This window comes from Bombus pyrosoma, linkage group LG13, assembly GCF_014825855.1.
Source record: "Bombus pyrosoma isolate SC7728 linkage group LG13, ASM1482585v1, whole genome shotgun sequence".
Taxonomy (NCBI): domain Eukaryota; kingdom Metazoa; phylum Arthropoda; class Insecta; order Hymenoptera; family Apidae; genus Bombus; species Bombus pyrosoma.
Genome location: NC_057782.1, coordinates 6,567,881 through 6,588,887, shown reverse-complemented (window position 1 = coordinate 6,588,887; position 21,007 = coordinate 6,567,881). Strand labels below are relative to the sequence as shown.

Here is a 21,007-nt window from a genome sequence, read left to right as displayed (position 1 = left end):
GGGCAGTAATATAAATGCACGTTAGAAACAGTGAAAACGTCGTCATTAAAAATGTAATTACATAAAGATGTACCTACACTACTCGCGACGATGCCGAGTTCAAGGTAATCAATCAATTAGAATGTAACTCGTCGGTTAAATGACACACGCTATGACGTTTAGTGCCACCACAGCATCTATATTTCAATGCAATGAAGTAAACGGAAGCTGGAAATGAAAAATAGAGAGAAACGGTCACTCTATAATAGTGGTTCTTAAAAATGTAATTTCTTGCATCGTCGCAGCACGGTAACATCGATAATGACGATAATTACACGGGGGTAAGTTCCAAGAAGGAACTATTCCATTTAAGGCAGCATAAGCATTTCGTTTCCTTAGGGTTGTTAGTAGCATCTAATGCTTCGAACGATACACTTACTTCAAAGATAATCTTTATTTTCATATTCTCACGTTCAATGTTACATTTGATTGGAAATAATTCTTAATAGAATAGAAGAATAATTCTTCTTTTGAACAATTAAAATATACCGTAAAAAAGTTCTGCTAGTGATATTGCGAAGACTGATAATATAAGACCCAACTGTTCGAAGGTACTTGATCGTTCGATCTTTCCTAAGGCGAAGTGTTAAGTAGGACAAATTATACCGCAAATATTGAAAATGCACGTACTACGATGGACATTCAAACTTTTCATCGCCAGCGGATATTTTCTACCGCCCACGTTGAAGTCTCCGACGAAACGCTTTCTCTATAATTTATATACGGTCTTCGTGACGTTGTACATGTGGAGTTACTCTCTCACGCTAATCATGTACATTTGCTACAACGTGGAAACGCAGGACGATTTGAGTGAGAATTTTGGCATAACTGTCACGGCACTTATCACGAGTTGCAAACTTATGAGCTTAGTCATAGGGCGAAAAACTATCATAAATATGTTGGATCTACTGAAGAAGAAGCCCTTTGTGCCAGAGAACAATGGGGAAGTAGCAATTCACGCGAAATACGACAATCTAATCGAGTAAGTTCCTTCTGTTCGCTATAATATGTACAGTTGTAAGGAAATTATTTAAAATATTACTTTTTCCTTTTTCTTTTTTAGAAAAGTCGCGATGTTTTATACGATCCAAGCCGCATTTTGTGCGCTTGCTTTAGTAGGAACGACATTGGTCAGTGACTTTAAATTGAAAAAATTAATGTTCCGCGCTTGGTTTCCTTTCGACTTCACCTCCTCGTGGTTTGCGTTTTCTATAACGTTCATCTATCAGTTCGTGGGTTTAGTGATCATAGCCATTGGTGTCAGTATGTTCGACACGTTTTTCGCCGGCTTGTTGCTTCAAATCTGTTGTCAATTCGAGATACTGGTGAATCGCCTGCACAATATCGGAGGAGATGAAATTCAATCGTTAAAACACTGCGTTTGGCATCACAATAAAATATTCAGGTTTGTTTCCTGTGCGCTTCTATTTAAACAAATTGACGAAACTAACGAAGCTAATTGAAGATTACGGGAGAAACAGAAATAAGTTGTATCCTTATTGATTTCTTATTTTACGACCAAAAAGCTAAAGGTATTAACGCTATTTTGATATTCTAACAAACAATATCTTAGAAATGAAGAAGGGGGTTGAAAAATACATCGTGTCTCAAAAACCAATAGAAAGAAATTTTGATACCGCGGGATTAATCGATAACGCTGGATTTTAACGCTGTTCAACTGTCACAAAGTGGGAAATGTGATTTGTCACTTTTCTTACCTGAAATTGTCAATTAAAGAAAACAGCGAAATAACACTTATCTCAATTATTTCAGGTTCGCCGAAATAGTAAACAATTTTTTTAACAAAATGATGTTCGTGCAATTTATGGTAAGCGCAGTCGCGATATGCTTTACACTTTATCAACTAACAGAAGCAAACGACAGTTTGCAAATAATAGGATGGATATCGTTCATGTTTTCCGCTTTAATTCAAACTTTTTACTTTTGTTGGTTCGGAGATGCAGCGAAAGTAAAAGTAGATACATACATATGTAAATATAATACGAGCTGTCGTTTCTTTGTAAATCAATAATTTATGGACTTTTTATCTCTGCAGAGCCTCGATATTTCTAATATGGTATATAATAGCGATTGGCCAAATTTGAGCAACGACGCCAGGAAGATGCTTGTGATAATCATGGCACGTTCATTGACACCTGTCGAGATTACAAGCGCCTATATTCTACCCATGAATTTGGAATCTTTCAAAGGTGTCAGTATCTATATAGAAATACATTATTTGTACAAACGTAGATTGAAAACAATACTCGGCAAACTGAGTAATTCGCCGTCGATTTGGGAAAAAACAATTCTCCCAATTTTGTATAATTTCTGTATAACTCTGATAAGACTGTCAATCTTTCAAACTATTTTATCCTTTATAATAGGTGGTCATTGTTTGAAAATTAGCAATTAGCAATGAAAATTCAGTCCACGTATTGAATTTGGACCTCAAATAATGAGAAACGATACTAATTCGAAAAATATTACAAAAGTCTCTGGTATACTTGGCTTAATATAGCTTATTGTAACAAGCTAATAGTGTAAACTCAGGCGATTAAACTTCCCATATCTTCCAGTTTTTGTTCTGAAAATAATAGATACACGGAATAATACTGTAAATATTCTACAAAATAATCTTACGTTGATTGCCGAATGTGAGATAACATTCACTGATGTTGACGACAAATGTTACATTCTTTTTCCAAAAACATACTCATTTCGCGGCTTACTAAAATTGTGTTTTATAAAGTGCCCCGTTTGTCGTAGTTGATGAAAACTACTTACTCGGCGTATAACATGCTGATACAGAATAAGTCGTCGCGGTAGACTGTGTGCGGAGAGTTAGTGGCCTTAGCATATCCTTTCGTTCCTTCGTCACACAATGGGAGAATTATGATAGAGGAAACAAAAAACGAATTATTGAAACAGCGCAGTAAATTATGTACCATGCAAGCACAATAAATTCCAAACTCTCAAGTGAGGCCCAGGTTATAACAGCGGGATTTTCGCGAATAATTTTCCACATTATTTTACTAAGAATTTTCAATAATTTCAGAGCAAATCCGATTCGATGACTACCAATTGAAAAGATTAAAGACTTTATACCTGAATTTTTCTATCGAGTTACGATCAGATGCCGAAGGACTTTCCATTTCTTGTGTAATTTGCTTCAACAAAACAATACAGGACAATAAGAAGCATCTTCTAAACCGAGAATAATACGTAACGTGAAACACTAGTATACGATCTAATTTAAATGCGTTCTTATATCATACACGTCAATAAAGCTTAGAAACAGTAGTGCAGAAGTAATAGAAGTACGTCGCTGTTGAAGCTATTTGCATTTCTTTCCTCGTTCATTTTTTTCTTCTCGAAATAAAAATAAAAGCGTTCTTGGAACGGCTGACTCTGCACGACGCAACGGTCTGTAAAATGACGATTTCAAGGTAGTTAAACCTAATTTTAATAAGAAATGCGAAACTCGGAAGAAGGGGACGAAGCTACTGCAACGTTTTCAGAGGTATTATACTGTATGTCGTATCGTTGCATCATTAACAAACATAATGATATAGAACGTTTTACAATGGGGTAAGTGTTCCGCAAGAATATGGGTTCTATTAATACGATATATGAACTCGTCGATATTCGGAGATAGCCAGTGGTATCGAAGACGTTTAGAATTATATTCCACACGACAATCCTCCCATTCGTATTCGTGCAATTTGTGTTTCACTATATCAACAAGAAGTCATTTATTTTACTTTAATAAAGTAAATGGTTTATTTTTCTATTGCGACGAAATAATTGGTGTGAAAGATTTCTACGTTTTGTCTAAATTTTCTTTTTCAATAAACAAATTAGAAACGATGTAAAACCCAAGTGGACACGCAAAGAAGAATTTTACGTCAGCTGTAGCCGATGAATTCCAATAAAAATGACTGTGCGCACGCTACAATTTTCACGTGTTCTACTTTCGATCGCCGGTTGTTTGCCACCAAGTTCGTGGACATCACCGTTCACAAAATCTTTGTACAAATTTTACACGTTGTTCGTGTGGCTTCTAATATTATCTCTCGTGTCCGCTCAGATTTTAGATATAATTATAAATGTGGAAAATCAGGACCAATTCAGTGACAACTTTTACATCACTCTCGTGGTATTCGTCAGCGGCTGCAAATTGAGTATTATGTTAAAGCATCGTGAAAGTATCTTATCTTTGATCGAGAGCCTCGAACGCGAACCTTTCTCGCCGATGAACCACGAAGAAGAGAAAATTCAAATGAAATTTAACAAAACAAACGAGTAAGTATTTGTACGTACTACTTTTTAGAACGAGTCAGAAACAATGAACATTTCTCAAATTTTCGCGGGCAGGGACAAAATTAATTTTTGAATGCATGAAAAGCAGAGATTTAAAAAGAAAACATTTGTTTAATTTCTTTTTGTCGCTGCTTGTCGTCAGATAAGAGAAACGCTGTTGAAAAATGTGGTAATTTTGGTTAAGAAAGGATTAACACACACAGAAAGGGTTTGACGTGAAAGAAACAGTATGCCAGTGGGTGAAATTTTCCAAAGGGTGAAAACGTTAGACAATTGAAATTAACATTCTTACAGACGAATTGCAATTTGTTACACGATTCTGGTGGAGGTGGCTGCGATATGGATATTCGTAAGAGCGTTCCTCACGGACTTCAAGAAGAGAAAACTAATCTTTCGAGCTTGGCTACCGTACGATTATTCGGAGCTGTTGCCATACACGTTCACTTACACTTACGAAGTTGCCACTTCGTTGCTGTGCTCTTGTCAAAACGTTGCCAGTGACACGCTGTTCGCTGGCTTGCTGATCCAAATTAACGGCCAGTTCGAAATACTCGAGGAACGTCTGAGAAACATCGAGGAGGACTCGAATTATTCGGCGAAGCAGTGCGTCAAACATTATCAACAAATTTACAAGTTCGTGTCGAATTTCTCATCTATTATGTTGTGCAATAAGTTCGTTTGCCTTTACGTGCGAATTTATTACACATCGAACATTTTACCAGCTTAAAAGGACAGCAAACAGGTTTAATAAAACTTATTAACAAAGTATATGCTGAATTGCTACAGATTCTCTAAAACGGTGAACGAGAAATTCAAAATAATACTTTTCTTGCAATTTTGTACGATCGCATTTACGCTATGCTTTAATCTCTACCGAATGACCAACATAACGATGCTTTCTAAATTTCTGGAGGCGTCGCTTTTCCTAATTCGCATTATAGCGCAGATACTGTATTATTGTTGGTTCAGTAACGAAGTGAAATTGAAGGTTCGTTATCGAAGTAGAAGAACAAGACAGACACAAATATACCAATTTCTTGGTTAAATGTTTCCTGCAATATCTTTTCACTGCAGAGCCTTCAGGTGCCTGCCATGATATTTAAGAGTAATTGGGCATCGTGGGATACGAAAACAAAGAAGATTCTCCTAGTGATCATGACACGAGCGACACATCCTATAGAATTTACGAGTGGCTACCTGGTAACATTGAATATCGATTCTTTCGTAGCGGTTAGTATTTAAATATATTACGAAATATTCCATTTTCATCAGCGTGCATAATTATCTGTCGAATTATTTCTCTTAAAAGATCACGTTTCAAACTGAGCTTTCTTCCTTGTATATTTTTCGCCATACGTTTTCTTCGAATAACGCACAGCTCGAGAGGGAAGTAATCAAAGAGGGCAAATCGAAATGATACACCGTGATAAAAGCCTACGTATTACATCTGACTTTATAATGCGACATTCTAAAATCAATTCAAAAATCGTTGCTTCTTTATTACAGCTGATTAAAACCTCATATTCAGTTTTTAACTTGCTGCAACAAACTAAATGAAGATACGAAGTGGAAGAGCAGCGGATCTTGACATTATGTCTTTGGATTTTTCCGGCTGAGTACGTTCTGCAAATGTACCGAGACATGTAGAGTACATAGCAATAAACTTTATATCGTGAAACGCTAATCCATAAATACTTGCCGGATCATAGAGGAAATACGTTAGACGTTGGTCCTGTCTCACCTATTGGAAAAGCATACGCATACGATGCTCCACTTTTCAGTAAAAATTCTCTCAACCAGTTTATGGAAACTATCTTCCGGTCGTTCCGTTTTATGAAATACTATCGAAGGTAAATATTGGTATCGCGTCAGCCCGCAACAGAGGATAATTTGAAGGGACGCATGGAAAAATATGCACGCAGATGATCCATTATTATTTCAACAGTAGTTATACATACAATGTCATCAAGTAACACGGTACTTTTACGATAACAATACATATCAGCAAAGGGTAAGTTCCAGTAGAAAATAAGTCTATTGAAGGAAGTAAGAGGGAACTGATACTTTACAATCGTCAGTTACGTTTCAAACCTCAAACAGGAGCTGCTCAAGAGTGGTGTATAGGCCTGTTCTTTCTACATTTTCGATCATTTCTTTATATAATTATTATCCCTATTGGTATAGTGAAGTAAGAGTTAGTTAAATAAAAAAGTACGTGATAATAAAAAATTGTCATTTCAACGATACATATAAGGCGGTGGACATTTTTGTTGCTCTCATCAGGTGGCTGCTTTCCACCCCTTTCGTGAAAAACACCCATCAAAAAATTTTTGTATAAGATTTATACAGTATTCCCGTTCCTGTTCCTGGATAGTTTATTCAAATATTAGATCTAATATACAATGTAGGAAAAACATGGAAGATTTCAGCGATAATATTCCGGTGACGGTGATACTGTACGACGCTGTATTGAGTACGATTTGCTTCAACAAAGCAAATCAAAGAACCATCTTTCTCTAAGCTCACATGAAATTTAGTAAACATGTTCTACTTTTACGACATACACATCAATAAATCATTTCTCGTTCTTCTATCTTTTCTGATCGTCATAAAAATAAGCCATTCTTTGGGCAATTAACTCCTTCATAAAACTGAATGTTGACATTAGTTCTACAACCTTCTTACTTTTTAATCTTTTTAACGAGCAAAAGTGTTACATATGTATATAACATAACACACGTATTTCACTTATAAAACATGTAACAATGCGTTAAATTTTCAATTATCAATCGTCCAAAAATTGTTCGTAACCGAATTGCAAGCTAAATTGGACAGCTTAAAGCAAATAACCTACCTCAGTCTATTCTACCTTTCGTACACCGAAACTCCCGGTTTCCTATCCTGTGAGCAACCATGATTAAAAGTTATCTTCCTTGTTCGACTCCTGAAACGTAACTAAACGCGTATAAGCTCGCCATAAAAAGTACACAAGCGGGCAGTAATATAATTGCAAGTTAGAAACAGTGGAAACATCGTCATTAAAAATGTAATTACATAAGGATGTACCTACACTACTCGCGACGATGCCGAGTTCAAGGTAATCAATCAATTACAAAGTAACTCGTCGGTTAAATGACACACGCTATGACGTTTAGTGCCACCACAGCATCTATATTTCAATCCCATGAAATAAACGGAAGCTAGAAATGCAGAATAGGAAGAAACAAACGGCCACTCTATGATAGTGGTTTTTAAAAATGTAACTTCTTGTATCGTCGCAGCGCAGCAACGTCGATAATAACGATAATTACACGGGGGTGAATTCCAAGAGGGAACTATCCCATTTAAGGCAGCGAAACATTTCGTTTCCTTACGGTTATTAGTAGCATCTAATGCTTCGAACGATAGATTTACTTCAAAGATAATCTTTATTTTCATATTCTCATGTTCAATGTTACATTTCATTGGAAATAATTCTTAATAGAATAGAAGAATAATTCTTCTTTTGAACAATTAAAATATATCGTAAAAAAATCCTGCTAGTGATTATTGCGAAAATTGATAGTGTAAGACCTAACCGTGCGAAAGGTACTTGATCGTTCGATCTTTCCTANAGACGAAGTGTTAAGTAAGACAAACTACACGGCAAATATTGAAAATGCACGTACTACGATGGACACTGAAGCTTTTCATCGCCAGCGGATATTTTTTACCGCCCACATTGAAGTCTCCGACGAAACGCTTTCTCTATAATTTATATACGGTCTTCGTGACGTTGTATATATGGAGCTACTGCCTCACGCTAATCATGGACATTTTCTACAACGTAAAAACGCAAGACGATTTGAGTGAGAATTTTAGCGTAACTGTCTCGATACTTATCACGGGTTACAAATTTGTCAGCTTAGTCTTAGGGCGAAAAACTATCATAAATATGTTGGATCTACTCAAGAAGAGACCCTTTGTGCCAGAGAACAATGGGGAAGGAGAAATTCACGCGAGATACGACAATCTAATCGAGTAAGTTCTTTCTGTTCGTTATAATATATATAATTATAAGGAAATTAGTTAAAATATTATTTTCTCCTTCTTTTTAGAAAAGTCGCGGTGGGTTATACGATCCAAATCACATTTTGTGTGTTTTCTTTATTAGGAGCGGCATTGATGGGTGATTTTAAATCAAAAAAATTAATGTTCCGCGCTTGGTTCCCTTTCGACATCACCTCCTCGTGGTTTGTGTTTTCTATGACGTTCATCTATCAGTTAGTGGGTTTAGTGATCATATCCAATGGTGTCTGTATTTTCGACACGTTATTCGCCGGCCTGTTGCTTCACATCTGTTGTCAACTTGAGATACTGGTTTATCGCTTGCACAATATCGAAGGAAATGAAATTCAATCGTTAAAACACTGCGTTTGGCACCACAATAAAATATTCAGGTTTGTTTTCTGTGTGCTTCTATTTAAACAAATTAACGAACTGACGAAACTAATGGAAGGTTACGAGAGAAACCGAAATAAGTTGTATCTTTATTGATTTTTTATTTTACGACTAAAAAGAAATATTTTATCTTAGAATAATTAAGCAGAAGAGCCTGTTAGTTGAAAAGACGTAATTGGTTATGTTCCGCGGAAACCAAATGTATTAACCCCTTAGCCTATAACGTCGAGGGAGACTCGTTGTAAGGGATTTGTGCCATAAGCGAAAACCACGTGTCAGACTGGTAGCAAAGAATTTGTGCCACAAACGGAAACCACGTGTCTGACTCGTGTTAATTTACGAATTGCTAATGATTCATTATTCACTTTGAAATAATAAGTTGTTTTTGCTAACTGATCAATTGATCATGATTACGCCCTAGACGTCTTAGAAAAACTATTTGTCCTTAAAAGTTGTTTATTATTTCGCAATTCCTTTTGTAGCCCCTAAATACACATGTCATAAGAAGAATACATTTTACACCAGTTCGGACACACGGCTGAACAGATGAATGGCACGGCGCGCGACCGACCTTCTTGCCTATTATGGCTCACGCGATCTGCAGATAGCGTGTAGGCTCAAGGGTTAACAATATTTTGATACTATAACAAACTTTTAGAAATGAAGAAGGGGGTTGAAAAATATACATATATCGCGTCTCAAAAACCAATAAAAAGAAATTTTGATACCGCGGGATTAATCGACAACGCTGGATTTTAACACTGCTCAGCTGTCACAAAGTGGGGAACATGATTTGTTACTTTCCTTGCCTAAAATCTTCAATTAAAGGAAACAGTGAAATCATACTTATCTCAATTATTTCAGGTTCGCCGATATAGTAAACGATTTTTTTAACAAATTAATGTTTATGCAATTTGTGGAAAGCGCAATCTCGATCTGCTTTGTCCTTTATCTACTAACAGACATAGAAGACACTGCGCAATTAATAGGATGGTCTACGTTCATGTTTGCCGCCATATTTCAAACCTTTTACTTTTGTTGGTTCGGAGATGTAGCGAAAGTAAAGGTAGATGCATACACACGTAGATATAATACGAGCTGTCGTTTCTTTGTAAATCAATAATTTATGGAATTTTTATCTCTGCAGAGCCTCGATATTTCTAATATGGTATATAATAGCGACTGGCTAAATTTGAGCAGCGACGCCAGGAAGATGCTGGTGGTAATCATGGCACGTTCATTGACGCCTGTTGAGATTACAAGCGCCTATATTCTACCCATGAACTTGGAATCTTTCAAAGGTGTCAGTATCTATATAGAAATACATTATTTGTACAAACGTAGATTGAAAACAATACTCGGCAAACTGAGTAATTCGCCGTCGATTTGGGAAAAAACAATTCTCCCAATTTTGTATAATTTCTGTATAATCTGATAAGACTGTCAATCTTCCAAACTATTCTATCCTTTGTAATAGGTGGTCATTGTTTGAAAATTAGCAATTAGCAATGAAAATTCAGTCCACGTATTGAATTTAGACCTCAAATAATGAGAAACGATACTAATTCGAAAAGTATTACAAAAGTCTCTGGTACACTTGGCTTAATATAGTTTATTGGAATAAGCCAATAGTGTAAAGTCACGCGATTAAACTTCTTCCAATTTTTGTTCTCAAAATAATAGATACACAGAAGAATACTGTAAATATTCTACAAAATAATCTTACGTTGATTGCCGAATGTGAAATAACATTCATTCATGTTAACGACAAATGTTACATTTTTTTTTCAAAAACATACTCATTTCGAGGCTTACTAAAGTTTTATTTTATAAAGTGTTCCGTTTGTCGTAGTTGATGAAAGTTGCTTACTCGGCGTATAACATGCTGCTACGGAGTAAGTCATCGAAGTAGAACACATGCGGAGAATAAGTTGTATTAATTCCTTCGTCACACAATGGAAGAATTAGGATAGAGACAATAGAAAACGAATTATTGAAACAGCGCAGTATATTATGTACCATGCAAACACAATAAATTTCAAACACTCCAGTGAGGTCCAGATAGTGCTTCCGACGGAAGGATGATGATTATGCAAGGTTTTCTTCGTTATAATATTCCTTCATGGACTATATAGCACACGATTATTTTCGCCACGAGTTACTACTTATCAGTTAGTTACAGAAACCTGGCGATCTACTGCGAAATCCTGAACGAATCGGCTGCGTTTTTGCCATCGTAGGTCTATATAATAATCTGATAACTATGAAGGAATTGCCAGTGTTCGACTGGATACCACACGATTTATTCTCCAGCAATCTGTACACGATTCTCTGGTGTATCAAACAGTCGGTATCTTGATGTGTTCAAACAAATGACTAGGAAATGATTTTATTATATTTTGCGATTCTTGCGACACTATCCAATAATATTTGAAATGGATGTTTATTTTCAGAAAAAGAAATGAAAAATGATACTACTGAAAAAATACAATAAAAAGAAATGCACTATATTTGAGTACTATATTTGATGTACCTGAATATCTTTTCAACTATATTGTGAGAGAGTAAATGCTGTTCCATTTTCCATTAAAAAGAAATATTTTCACAGAAATTGTTTCGCAATTACCCTTGTAATCATCTCTCTATCGAATGTTCTGCTTGTTCGGTTGCTAATGCCTTCCTGTTCTGCGTATAGTTTTCTTCAACAAAGCAAATCAAAGAACCATCTTCCTCTAAGCTCACATGAAATTTAGTAAACATGTTCGACTTTTACGACATACACATCAATACATCAATACATCATTTCTCGTTTTTCTATCTTTTCTGATCGCCATAAAAATGAAGCCATTACCATTCTTTGGGCAATTGACTCTTTCATAAAACTGAATTTTAATATTAGTTCTACAACCTTCTTACTGTTTAATCTTTTTAATGAGCAAAAGTGTTACATATGTATATAACAAAATACACGTATTTCACTTATAAAACATGTTACAATGAGTTAAATTTTCAATCATCAATCGCTCAAAAATTGTTCATAACCGAATTGCAAGGTAAATTGGACAGCTTAAAACAAATAACCCTACCTCAGTCTATCCTCCCTTTCGTGCACTGAAACTCCCGGTTTCCTATCCTGTGAGCAACCATGATTAAAAGCTGTCTACCTTGTTCGGCTCTTCAAACGTAACTGTACGCGTATAAAAAGTACACAAGCAGGCAGTAATATAATGGCACGTTAGAAACAGTGGAAACGTCGTCATTAAAAATGTAATTACATAAGGATGTACCTACACTACTCGCGACGATGCCGAGTTCAAGGTAATCAATCAATTACAAAGTAACTCGTCGGTTAAATGACACACGCTATGACGTTTAGTGCCACCACAGCATCTATATTTCAATGCAATGAAATAAACGGAAGCTAGAAATGCAAAATGGAAAGAAACAAACGGCCACTCTATGATAGTGGTTTTTAAAAATGTAACTTCTTGTATCGTCGCAGCGCAGCAATGTCGATAATAACGATAATTACATAGGGGTGAATTCCAAGAGGGAACTACCCCATTTAAGGCAGCGTAAACATTTCGTTTCCTTACGGTTATTAGTAGCATCTAATGCTTCGAACGATACACTTATTTCAAAGATAATCTTTATTTTCATATTCTCATGTTCAATGTTACATTTCATTGGAAATAATTCTTAATAGAATAGAAGAATAATTCTTCTTTTGAACAATTAAAATATATCGTAAAAAAATCCTGCTAGTGATTATTGCGAAAATTGATAGTGTAAGACCTAACCGTGCGAAAGGTACTTGATCGTTCGATCTTTCCTANAGACGAAGTGTTAAGTAAGACAAACTACACGGCAAATATTGAAAATGCACGTACTACGATGGACACTGAAGCTTTTCATCGCCAGCGGATATTTTTTACCGCCCACATTGAAGTCTCCGACGAAACGCTTTCTCTATAATTTATATACGGTCTTCGTGACGTTGTACTTGTGGAGCTATTGTCTCACGCTAATCATGGACATTTGCTTCAACGCGAGAACGCGGGACGACTTGCGTGACAATTTTAGCATATCTGTCACGATACTTATCACGGGTTACAAATTTGTCAGCTTAGTCTTAGGGCGAAAAACTATCATAAATATGTTGGATCTACTCAAGAAGAGGCCCTTTGTGCCAGAGAACAATGGGGAAGGAGAAATTCACGCGAGATACAACAATCTAATCGAGTAAGTTCTTTCTGTTCGTTATAATATAATTAATTGTAAGGAAATTATTTAAAATATTATTTTTTCCTTTTTTTTTTTAGAAAAGTCGCGGTGGGTTATACGATCCAAGTCACATTTTGTGTGTTTTCTTTATTAGGAACGACGTTGATGGGTGATTTTAAATCGAAAAAATTAATGTTCCGCGCTTGGTTTCCTTTCGACATCACCTCCTCGTGGTTTGCGTTTTCTATGACGTTCATCTATCAGTTAGTGGGTTTAGTGATCATATCCAATGGTGTCTGTATTTTCGACACGTTATTCGCAGGCCTGTTGCTTCACATCTGTTGTCAACTTGAGATGCTGGTTTACCGCTTGCACAATATCGAAGGAAATGAACTTCAATCGTTAAAACACTGCGTTTGGCACCATAATAAAATATTCAGGTTTGTTTCCTGCTTCTATTTAAACAAATTGACGAACTGACGAAGCTAATGGAAGGTTACGGAAGAAACCGAAACAAGTTGTATCACTATTGATTTTTTATTTTACGACTAAAAAGAAATATTTTATCTTAGAATAGTTAAACAGAAGAGCCTGTTAGGTCCAAAGACATAATTGTTTATATTCCGAGGGAACCAAAGGTATTAGCAATATCTTGATACTATAACAAAATTTTAGAAATGAAGAAGGGGGTTGGAGAATATACATATAGAACTCAAAAGCCAATAAAAAAAAATTTTAATACCGCGGGATTAATCGATAACACTGGACTTTAACACTGCTCAGCTGTCACAAAGTAGGGCCATAAACCTTCAGTTAAAGAAAACAGTGAAATAACACTTATCTCAACTATTTCAGGTTCGCCGATATAGTAAACGATTTTTTTAACAAATTAATGTTCGTGCAATTTGTGGAAAGCGCAATCTCGATCTGCTTTACCCTTTACCTACTAACAGACATAGAAGACACTGCGCAATTAATAGGATGGTCCTCGTTCATGTTTGCCGCCATATTTCAAACTTTTTACTTTTGTTGGTTCGGAGATGTAGCAAAAGTAAAGGTAGATACATACACACGTAGATATCACACGAGCTGTCGTTTCTTTGTAAATCAATAATTTATGGAATTTTTATCTCTGCAGAGCCTCGATATTTCTAATATGGTATATAACAGCGATTGGCCAAATTTGAGCAACGACGCTAGGAAGATGTTGGTGGTAATCATGGCACGTTCATTGACGCCTGTTGAGATTACAAGCGCCTATATTCTACCCATGAATTTGGAATCTTTCAAAGGTGTCAGTATCTATATAGAAATACATTATTTGTACAAACGTAGATTGAAAACAATACTCGGTAAACTGAGTAATTCACCGTCAAATTGGGAAAAAACAATTCCTCCAACTTTATATAATTTTTGCAAAATTGTCTCAAATATGACTGTCAAACTTCCAAACTATTCTATCCTTTGTAATAGGTGGTCATTGTTTGAAAATTAGCAATTAACAATGAAAATTCAGTCCACGTATTGAATTTGGACCTCAAATAATGAGAAACGATACTAATTCGAAAAGTATTACGAAAGTCTCTGGTACACTTTGCTTAATATAGCCTATTGCAACAAGCCAATAGTGTAAAGTCACGCGATTAAACTTCCCATATCTTCCAGTTTTTGTTCTGAAAATAATAGATACACGGAAGAATACTGTAAATATTCTACAAAATAATCTTACGTTGATAATGTAAAATAACATTCATTCATGTTGACGACAAATGTTACATTCTTTTTCCAAAAACATACTCATTTCGCGGCTTAATAAATTATTGTTTTATAAAGTGTCTCGTTTGTCGTAGTTGATGAAAGTTGCTTACTCGGCGTATAACATGCTGCTACAGAGTAAGTCATCGGAGTAGAACACATGCGGAGAATAAGTTGTATTAGTTCCTTCGTCACACAATGGAAGAATTAGGATAGAGACAATAGAAAACGAATTATTGAAACAGCGCAATATATTATGTATCATACAAACACAATAAATTTCAAACACTCCAGTGAGGTCTAGATAGTGCTTCCAACGGAAGGACGATGATTATGCAAGGTTTTCTTCGTTATAATATTCCTCCATGGACTATATTTTCACAGCGCACGATTATTTTCGCCACGAATTGCTACTTATCAATTTGTTACAGAAACCTGGCGATCTACTGCGAAATCCTGAACGAATCGGCTGCGTTTTTGCCATCGTAGGTCTATATAATAATCTGATAACTATGAAGGAATTGCCAGTGTTTGACTGGATACCACACCATTTACTCTCCCACAATCTGTACACGATTCTCTGGTGTATCAAACAGTTGGTATGTTGATATGTTCAAACAAATGACTAGGAAATGATTTTATTATATTTTGCCATTCTTGCGACACTATGCAATAATATTTGAAATGGATGGTTATTTTTAGATCTTAAAAAGAAATGAAAAATGATACTACTGAAAAAATACAATAAAAAGAAATGCACTATATTTGAGTACTATATTTGATGTACCTGAATTTGTCAGAGAGTAAACGCGATTTTATTTCCATTAAAAAGAAATATCTTCATAGAAATAGTTTCGCAATTACCGTTGTAATCATCTCTCTGTCGAATGTTCTGTTTGTTCGGTTGCTAAAGCCTTCCTGTTCTGCGTATGATTTTTTTCAACAAAGCAAATCAAAGAACCATCTTTGATGAACCATCTTTAAACTCACATGAAATTTAGTAAACATGTTCTACTTTTACGACATACACATCAATAAATCATTTCTCGTTCTTCTATCTTTTCTGATCGCCATAAAAATGAAGCCATTGCCATTCTTTGGGCAATTGACTCTTTCATAAAACTGAATGTTGACATTAGTTCTACAACCATCTTATTTCTTAATCTTTTTAATGAGCGAAAGTGTTACATATGTATATAACACAATACACGTATTTCACTACTTATCAAACATGTAACAATGAGTTAAATTTTCAATTATCAATCGCTCAAAAATTGTTCATAACCAAATTGCAAGGTAAATTGGACAGCTTAAAACAAATAACCCTACCTCAGTCTATCCTCCCTTTCGTGCACTGAAACTCCCGGTTTCCTATCCTGTGAGCAACCATGATTAAAAGTTGTCTCCCTTGTTCGGCTCTTCAAACGTAACTGAACGCGTATAAGCTCGCCATAAAAAGTACACAAGCGGGCAGTAATATAATTGCACGTTAGAAACGGTGGAAACGTCGTCATTAAAGATGTAATTACCTAAGGACGTACCTACACTACTCGGAACGATGCCGAGTTCAAGGTAATTAATCAATTAGAATGTAACTCATCGGTTAAATGACACACGCTATGTCATTTAGTGCCATCACAGCATCTATATTTCAATCCTATGAAATAAACGGAAGCTAGAAATGCAGAATAGAAAGAAACAAACGGCCACTCTATGACAGTGGTTTTTAAAAATATAACTTCTTGTATCGTCGCAGCGCAGCAACGTCGATAATAACGATAATTACATAGGGGTGAATTCCAAGAGGGAACTACCCCATTTAAGGCAGCGAAACATTTTGTTTCCTTACGGTTATTAGTAGCATCTAATGCTTCGAACGATACACTTACTTCGAAGATAATCTTTATTTTCATATTCTCACGTCCAATGTTACATTTGATTGGAAATAATTCTTAATAGAATAGAAGAATAATTCTTCTTTTGGACAATTAAAATATACCGTAAAAAGGTTCTGCTAGTGATATTGCGAAGACTGATAATATAAGACCCAACTGTTCGAAGGTACTTGATCGTTCGATCTTTCCTAAGACGAAGTGTTAAGTAGGACAAATTATACCACAAATATTGAAAATGCACGTACTACGATGGACATTCAAACTTTTCATCGCCAGCGGATATTTTCTACCGCCTACGTTGAAGTCTCCGACGAAACGCTTTCTCTATAATTTATATACGGTCTTCGTGACGATGTACTTGTGGAGCTACTCCCTCACGCTAATCATGGACATTTTCTACAACGTGGAAACGCAGGACGATTTGAGTGAGAATTTTAGCGTAACTGTCACGGTACTTATCACGAGTTGCAAACTTATGAGCTTAGTCATAGGACGAAAAACTATCATAAACATATTGGGTCTACTGAAGAAGAAGCCCTTTGTGCCGGAGAACAATGGGGAAGTAGAAATTTACGCGAAATACGACAATCTAATCGAGTAAGTTCTTTCTGTTCGTTATAATATAATTAATTGTAAGGAAATTATTTAAAATATTATTTTTTCCTTCTTTTTTAGAAAAATCGCAATGTTTTATACGATTCAAAACGCATTCTGCGTGCTTTCTTTAATAGTAGCGACATTGATGACTGATTTCAAATTTAAAAAATTAGCGTTTCGCGCCTGGTTACCTTTCGATTTCACTTCCTCGTGGTTTGCGTTTTCTATGACATTCATTTACCAGTTCGTCGGTTCAATGGTCATTTCCGCCGGTATCAGTATTTTCGACACGTTGTTCGCCGGCTTGTTGCTTCAAATCTGTTGTCAACTCGAGATACTGGTGAATCGCCTGCACAATATCGGAGGAGATGAAATTCAATCGTTAAAGTACTGCGTTCGGCACCATAACGCAATATACAGGTTTGTTTGCTGTGTGCTTTTATTGAAACGAGGCAACTAACTAGCGAAGGTAATCGACGATCACAGGGAAACAGAAAATAAATTGTATTTTTACTGATTTCTTATTTTACGACTAAAATTTTTATGCTAAAACGAGCAATATTTTCGAAATTATGAAGAGAATTGAAAAATGTCGAGTTAGCATCAAAATCTAATAAAGCGACACTTCTGCTAATGCAGGATTATTTGACAACGATGAATATTGGCAGTGCTCTTCTGTCAAGAAACGGAGAATATGATTTCTCACTTTCTTTCTCTGTGATCTCCGATTAAAGAAAATAGTTAAATAACATTTGTTTCAATAATTACAGATTCGCCGAAATGGTAAATAATTTGTTTAGCAAAATGATGTGCGTACAATTTATGGTAAGCGCAGCCGCCATATGCTTCAACGTTTATCGAGTAACAGAATCAAACGCAGGTTCGCAATTAATAGGCTCGGTACTGTTCATCTTTTCCGCTTTACTTCAAACGTTTTACTTTTGTTGGTTCGGAGATGTAGCGAAATTAAAGGTAGGTACATATGCAGCTGTAATACGAGTTTCTCGTAAACCAAAAACCTGTCGACTTTTTATCTCTGCAGAGCCTCGATATTCCTAATATGATATATCATAGCGATTGGACAAATTTGAGCAACGACGCTAGGAAGATGCTTCTGATAATCATGGCACGTTCATTAACGCCTGTTGAGATAACAAGCGCCTATATTTTACCAATGAACTTGGAATCTTTCAAGGGTGTCAGTATCTATGTAGAAATACATTATGGCAGTGAGTGGAAAATTAGATTAATGCGAATACTCAATAAATTGAGTAATTCGCAGTGTGAAACAGATCTGAGCCTAAAATACTAGGCGTAGCTATTGTATTTATTAATATCATTTCGTTATTTATATCGTTTTCTACCTTTTGAAATAGATGGTCATTGCTTGGAAATTAGTTAACAGCAATACAAATTTTACCCGCGTGTTGAATTTATACCTGAAATAAATGGAAAATGATACAGACTTGAAAAATATTACAAAGAATTCTGACGTGTTTAGATTAATATGGCTCGTTGGAATAAATTAATCATATAAACTGACGTACTTAAAAAGATATAGTTCAGACAACTGTCGCTTTCCATGTTTCATATTTTTCAATTTTTATTCTTGAAATAGTAGATACGTAGGAAGAGCTACTGCAACGATTCGTCAAAATAATCTTAAGTCAAATGCCGAATACAAGATAATATAAACTGCAAGCATTTTCGAATGAATGTTACGTAATTTTTTCAAAAACAAACTTATCTCGACACTTAATAAAATTGTGTTTTATCAAATGCTCCGTTTGTCGCAGTTGATAAAAACAACTTACTCGACGTATAACATGCTGCTACAGAGTAAGTCATCGCAGTAGAACACATGCGGAGAATAAGTTGTCTTAGTTCCTTCGCCACGTAATGGAAGAATTCCAATAGAGGAAAATGAAAACGAATTATTGAAACAACGAAATAAATTACATAGTATGCAAGAATAATACATTAACACTAACACTTAAGTGAGAACCAGGTTTCGGCAGTGAATCTTCGCGAACTTCCGCACTATTTTACTAAGATTTTTCCACGATTTCGAAGTAGATTCGACTCGACGACCAAGAACTGGAAATATTACAGGCTCTGTATTTGAATTTCTCAATCGAGTTATTCCGATATCGAAGACTTCTGCTGGGCGTATGATTTGAGTCAACAAAGCAATACAGAAAAATAAGAATCATCTTCGTCTAAACCGAGAATAATACGAAATGTCGAACACTCGCATGCGATCTATTACAAATGCTTTCTTTTATCACACACATTAATAAAGCTTATTGTTAGATGGAAATAACTGAATTATGGCCTTATTAAAACTACATGCATTTTTTCCCTTGTCCTCCTGTTCGTAATAAAAATGAAAATGAACGACTGACCATCGTCGACGGTATGAAGAAGACTGGTAAATTTGTAAATCGGAAGAAGAGAACGAAACCACTGCGACGTTTTCAGAGGTACTGTAGCATATTTTGCATCGTTGTATTATTAACAAATCTGATGATATAAAACACATTATTCTCCCGGAACCACAGGATATATCAGGTTTTATCAACGGGACACAGGAACTTGCCAATATTCTGGGATAGTCAGTGATATTGGAAATGCTTAGACCGTTTCTTCGTTATTTATACAGTTTGAGTTTTCACATATTAACAAGAACTATTTTATTTTAGATTAATAATCTAAATGGCTTATTTTTTCTATTCTGACGAAATAATTGGTATGTACGATCTCTACGTTTTATCTAAATTTTCGTTTAAAATAAATAAATTCGACACGCAACAAATCTTACGTCACTTTTAGCCGATGAATTCCCACGAAAATGATTGTGCGCGTGCTATAATGGTCACGTATCCTTCTTTCGATCGCCGGTTGCTCACTATCAAAATCGTGAACATCACCGATCACAAAATCTTTGTACAATTTGCACGCGTTGTTCGCGTGGCTTTCATTGGTATTCTAATATTAATATAAAATATTGTCTCGCGTGTGCACTCAGATTTTAGATATAATTACAAACGTGAAAAATCACGACCAACTCAATGACGAAGTTAAATTTTGAGTTTCGTTATCGAAGTAAAACGAGACACAGATAAGTATAGAAATTGTTGATAAAACGTCTCGTGTAATATTTTTTCATTGCAGAGCCTTGACGTGCCTGCCACGATATTTGAGAGTGGACATCATGGGATAAGAAAAAGAAGAAGATTCTCTCAGTGATCATGACACGAACAACGCATTCTATCGAATTTACCACTGGCTACCTGGTAGCATTGAATCTCGGCTTTTTCGTGACGGTTGGTATTAGATTTATAAGGCAAGAAAGATAGCAAATAGTACGTAAGGTAATTGCATATGCAAATTAAAATAATATAGTTTGTAAATTCTACAAAAGACATCTGACTTTACGGTGAAATATTCTAAAACAAATGCAAAAGTGCATGCTTTCTTATTACAGCTGACGAAAACTTCATACTTATTGTTTAATATGTTGCAAGGAACTGAATGATGACACGAAGTGGAATAGCTGTGGATCTTGATATTATTTCTTTCGATTCTTCCAAAGGACTACGTTCTACAAATGTACCAATGCAAATGGATTACATAGCAATGCACATTACACACTGCTAAAGATACCCAGAAATATTTGCCAGATCATAGAGGTAAATATGTTAGACGTTTCTCCTTTTTCATCTGTTGAAAAA

The 21,007-nt window shown here is 35.5% G+C and overlaps 5 protein-coding genes across 6 annotated transcripts; all 5 read left to right on the top strand.

The window, feature by feature from the left end:
- Positions 1-374: 374 nt before the first annotated feature.
- LOC122574374 lies at positions 375-6,234 on the top strand. The gene is made up of 9 exons (XM_043741891.1): positions 375-1,021; positions 1,103-1,444; positions 1,813-2,014; positions 2,096-2,391; positions 3,988-4,344; positions 4,657-4,995; positions 5,149-5,350; positions 5,437-5,592; positions 5,869-6,234. Exons 1-9 carry the CDS (start codon positions 660-662, stop codon positions 5,917-5,919), a joined length of 2,307 nt encoding a protein of 768 aa, XP_043597826.1. The 5' UTR covers positions 375-659; the 3' UTR covers positions 5,920-6,234.
- Positions 6,235-7,286: 1,052 nt separating this feature from the next.
- On the top strand, positions 7,287-10,824 carry LOC122574373 (odorant receptor 2a-like). Its single transcript, XM_043741890.1, has 5 exons — positions 7,287-8,382; positions 8,460-8,885; positions 9,667-9,868; positions 9,950-10,105; positions 10,655-10,824. The coding sequence occupies exons 1-5, from the start codon at positions 8,021-8,023 to the stop codon at positions 10,712-10,714; spliced, it is 1,206 nt and encodes a 401-aa protein (XP_043597825.1). The 5' UTR covers positions 7,287-8,020; the 3' UTR covers positions 10,715-10,824.
- Positions 10,825-12,558: 1,734 nt separating this feature from the next.
- LOC122574290 (odorant receptor 2a-like) lies at positions 12,559-15,797 on the top strand. 2 transcript variants are annotated; one of them, XR_006318982.1, is made up of 6 exons: positions 12,559-13,044; positions 13,125-13,466; positions 13,882-14,083; positions 14,165-14,320; positions 14,877-15,121; positions 15,213-15,797. XR_006318982.1 is itself a non-coding variant. In XM_043741702.1 (5 exons), the coding sequence occupies exons 1-5, from the start codon at positions 12,683-12,685 to the stop codon at positions 14,934-14,936; spliced, it is 1,122 nt and encodes a 373-aa protein (XP_043597637.1). In that variant the 5' UTR covers positions 12,559-12,682; the 3' UTR covers positions 14,937-15,797. The 2 variants fall into 2 exon arrangements, 1 of the variants encoding a protein (XP_043597637.1); XM_043741702.1 differs by having other exon boundaries at positions 14,877-15,797.
- Positions 15,798-16,522: 725 nt separating this feature from the next.
- On the top strand, positions 16,523-17,466 carry LOC122574372 (the record flags this gene model as incomplete). Its single annotated transcript, XM_043741889.1, has 2 exons — positions 16,523-17,273; positions 17,352-17,466. Coding segments are annotated over exons 1-2 (477 nt in total), but the record flags the coding sequence as incomplete, so codon positions are not given.
- A 4-nt stretch (positions 17,467-17,470) lies between these two features.
- On the top strand, positions 17,471-20,959 carry LOC122574293 (odorant receptor 46a-like). Its single transcript, XM_043741706.1, has 5 exons — positions 17,471-17,693; positions 18,044-18,245; positions 18,316-18,471; positions 19,070-20,599; positions 20,801-20,959. Exons 1-4 carry the CDS (start codon positions 17,500-17,502, stop codon positions 19,127-19,129), a joined length of 612 nt encoding a protein of 203 aa, XP_043597641.1. The 5' UTR covers positions 17,471-17,499; the 3' UTR covers positions 19,130-20,599; positions 20,801-20,959.
- The last annotated feature ends 48 nt before the right edge of the window (positions 20,960-21,007 follow it).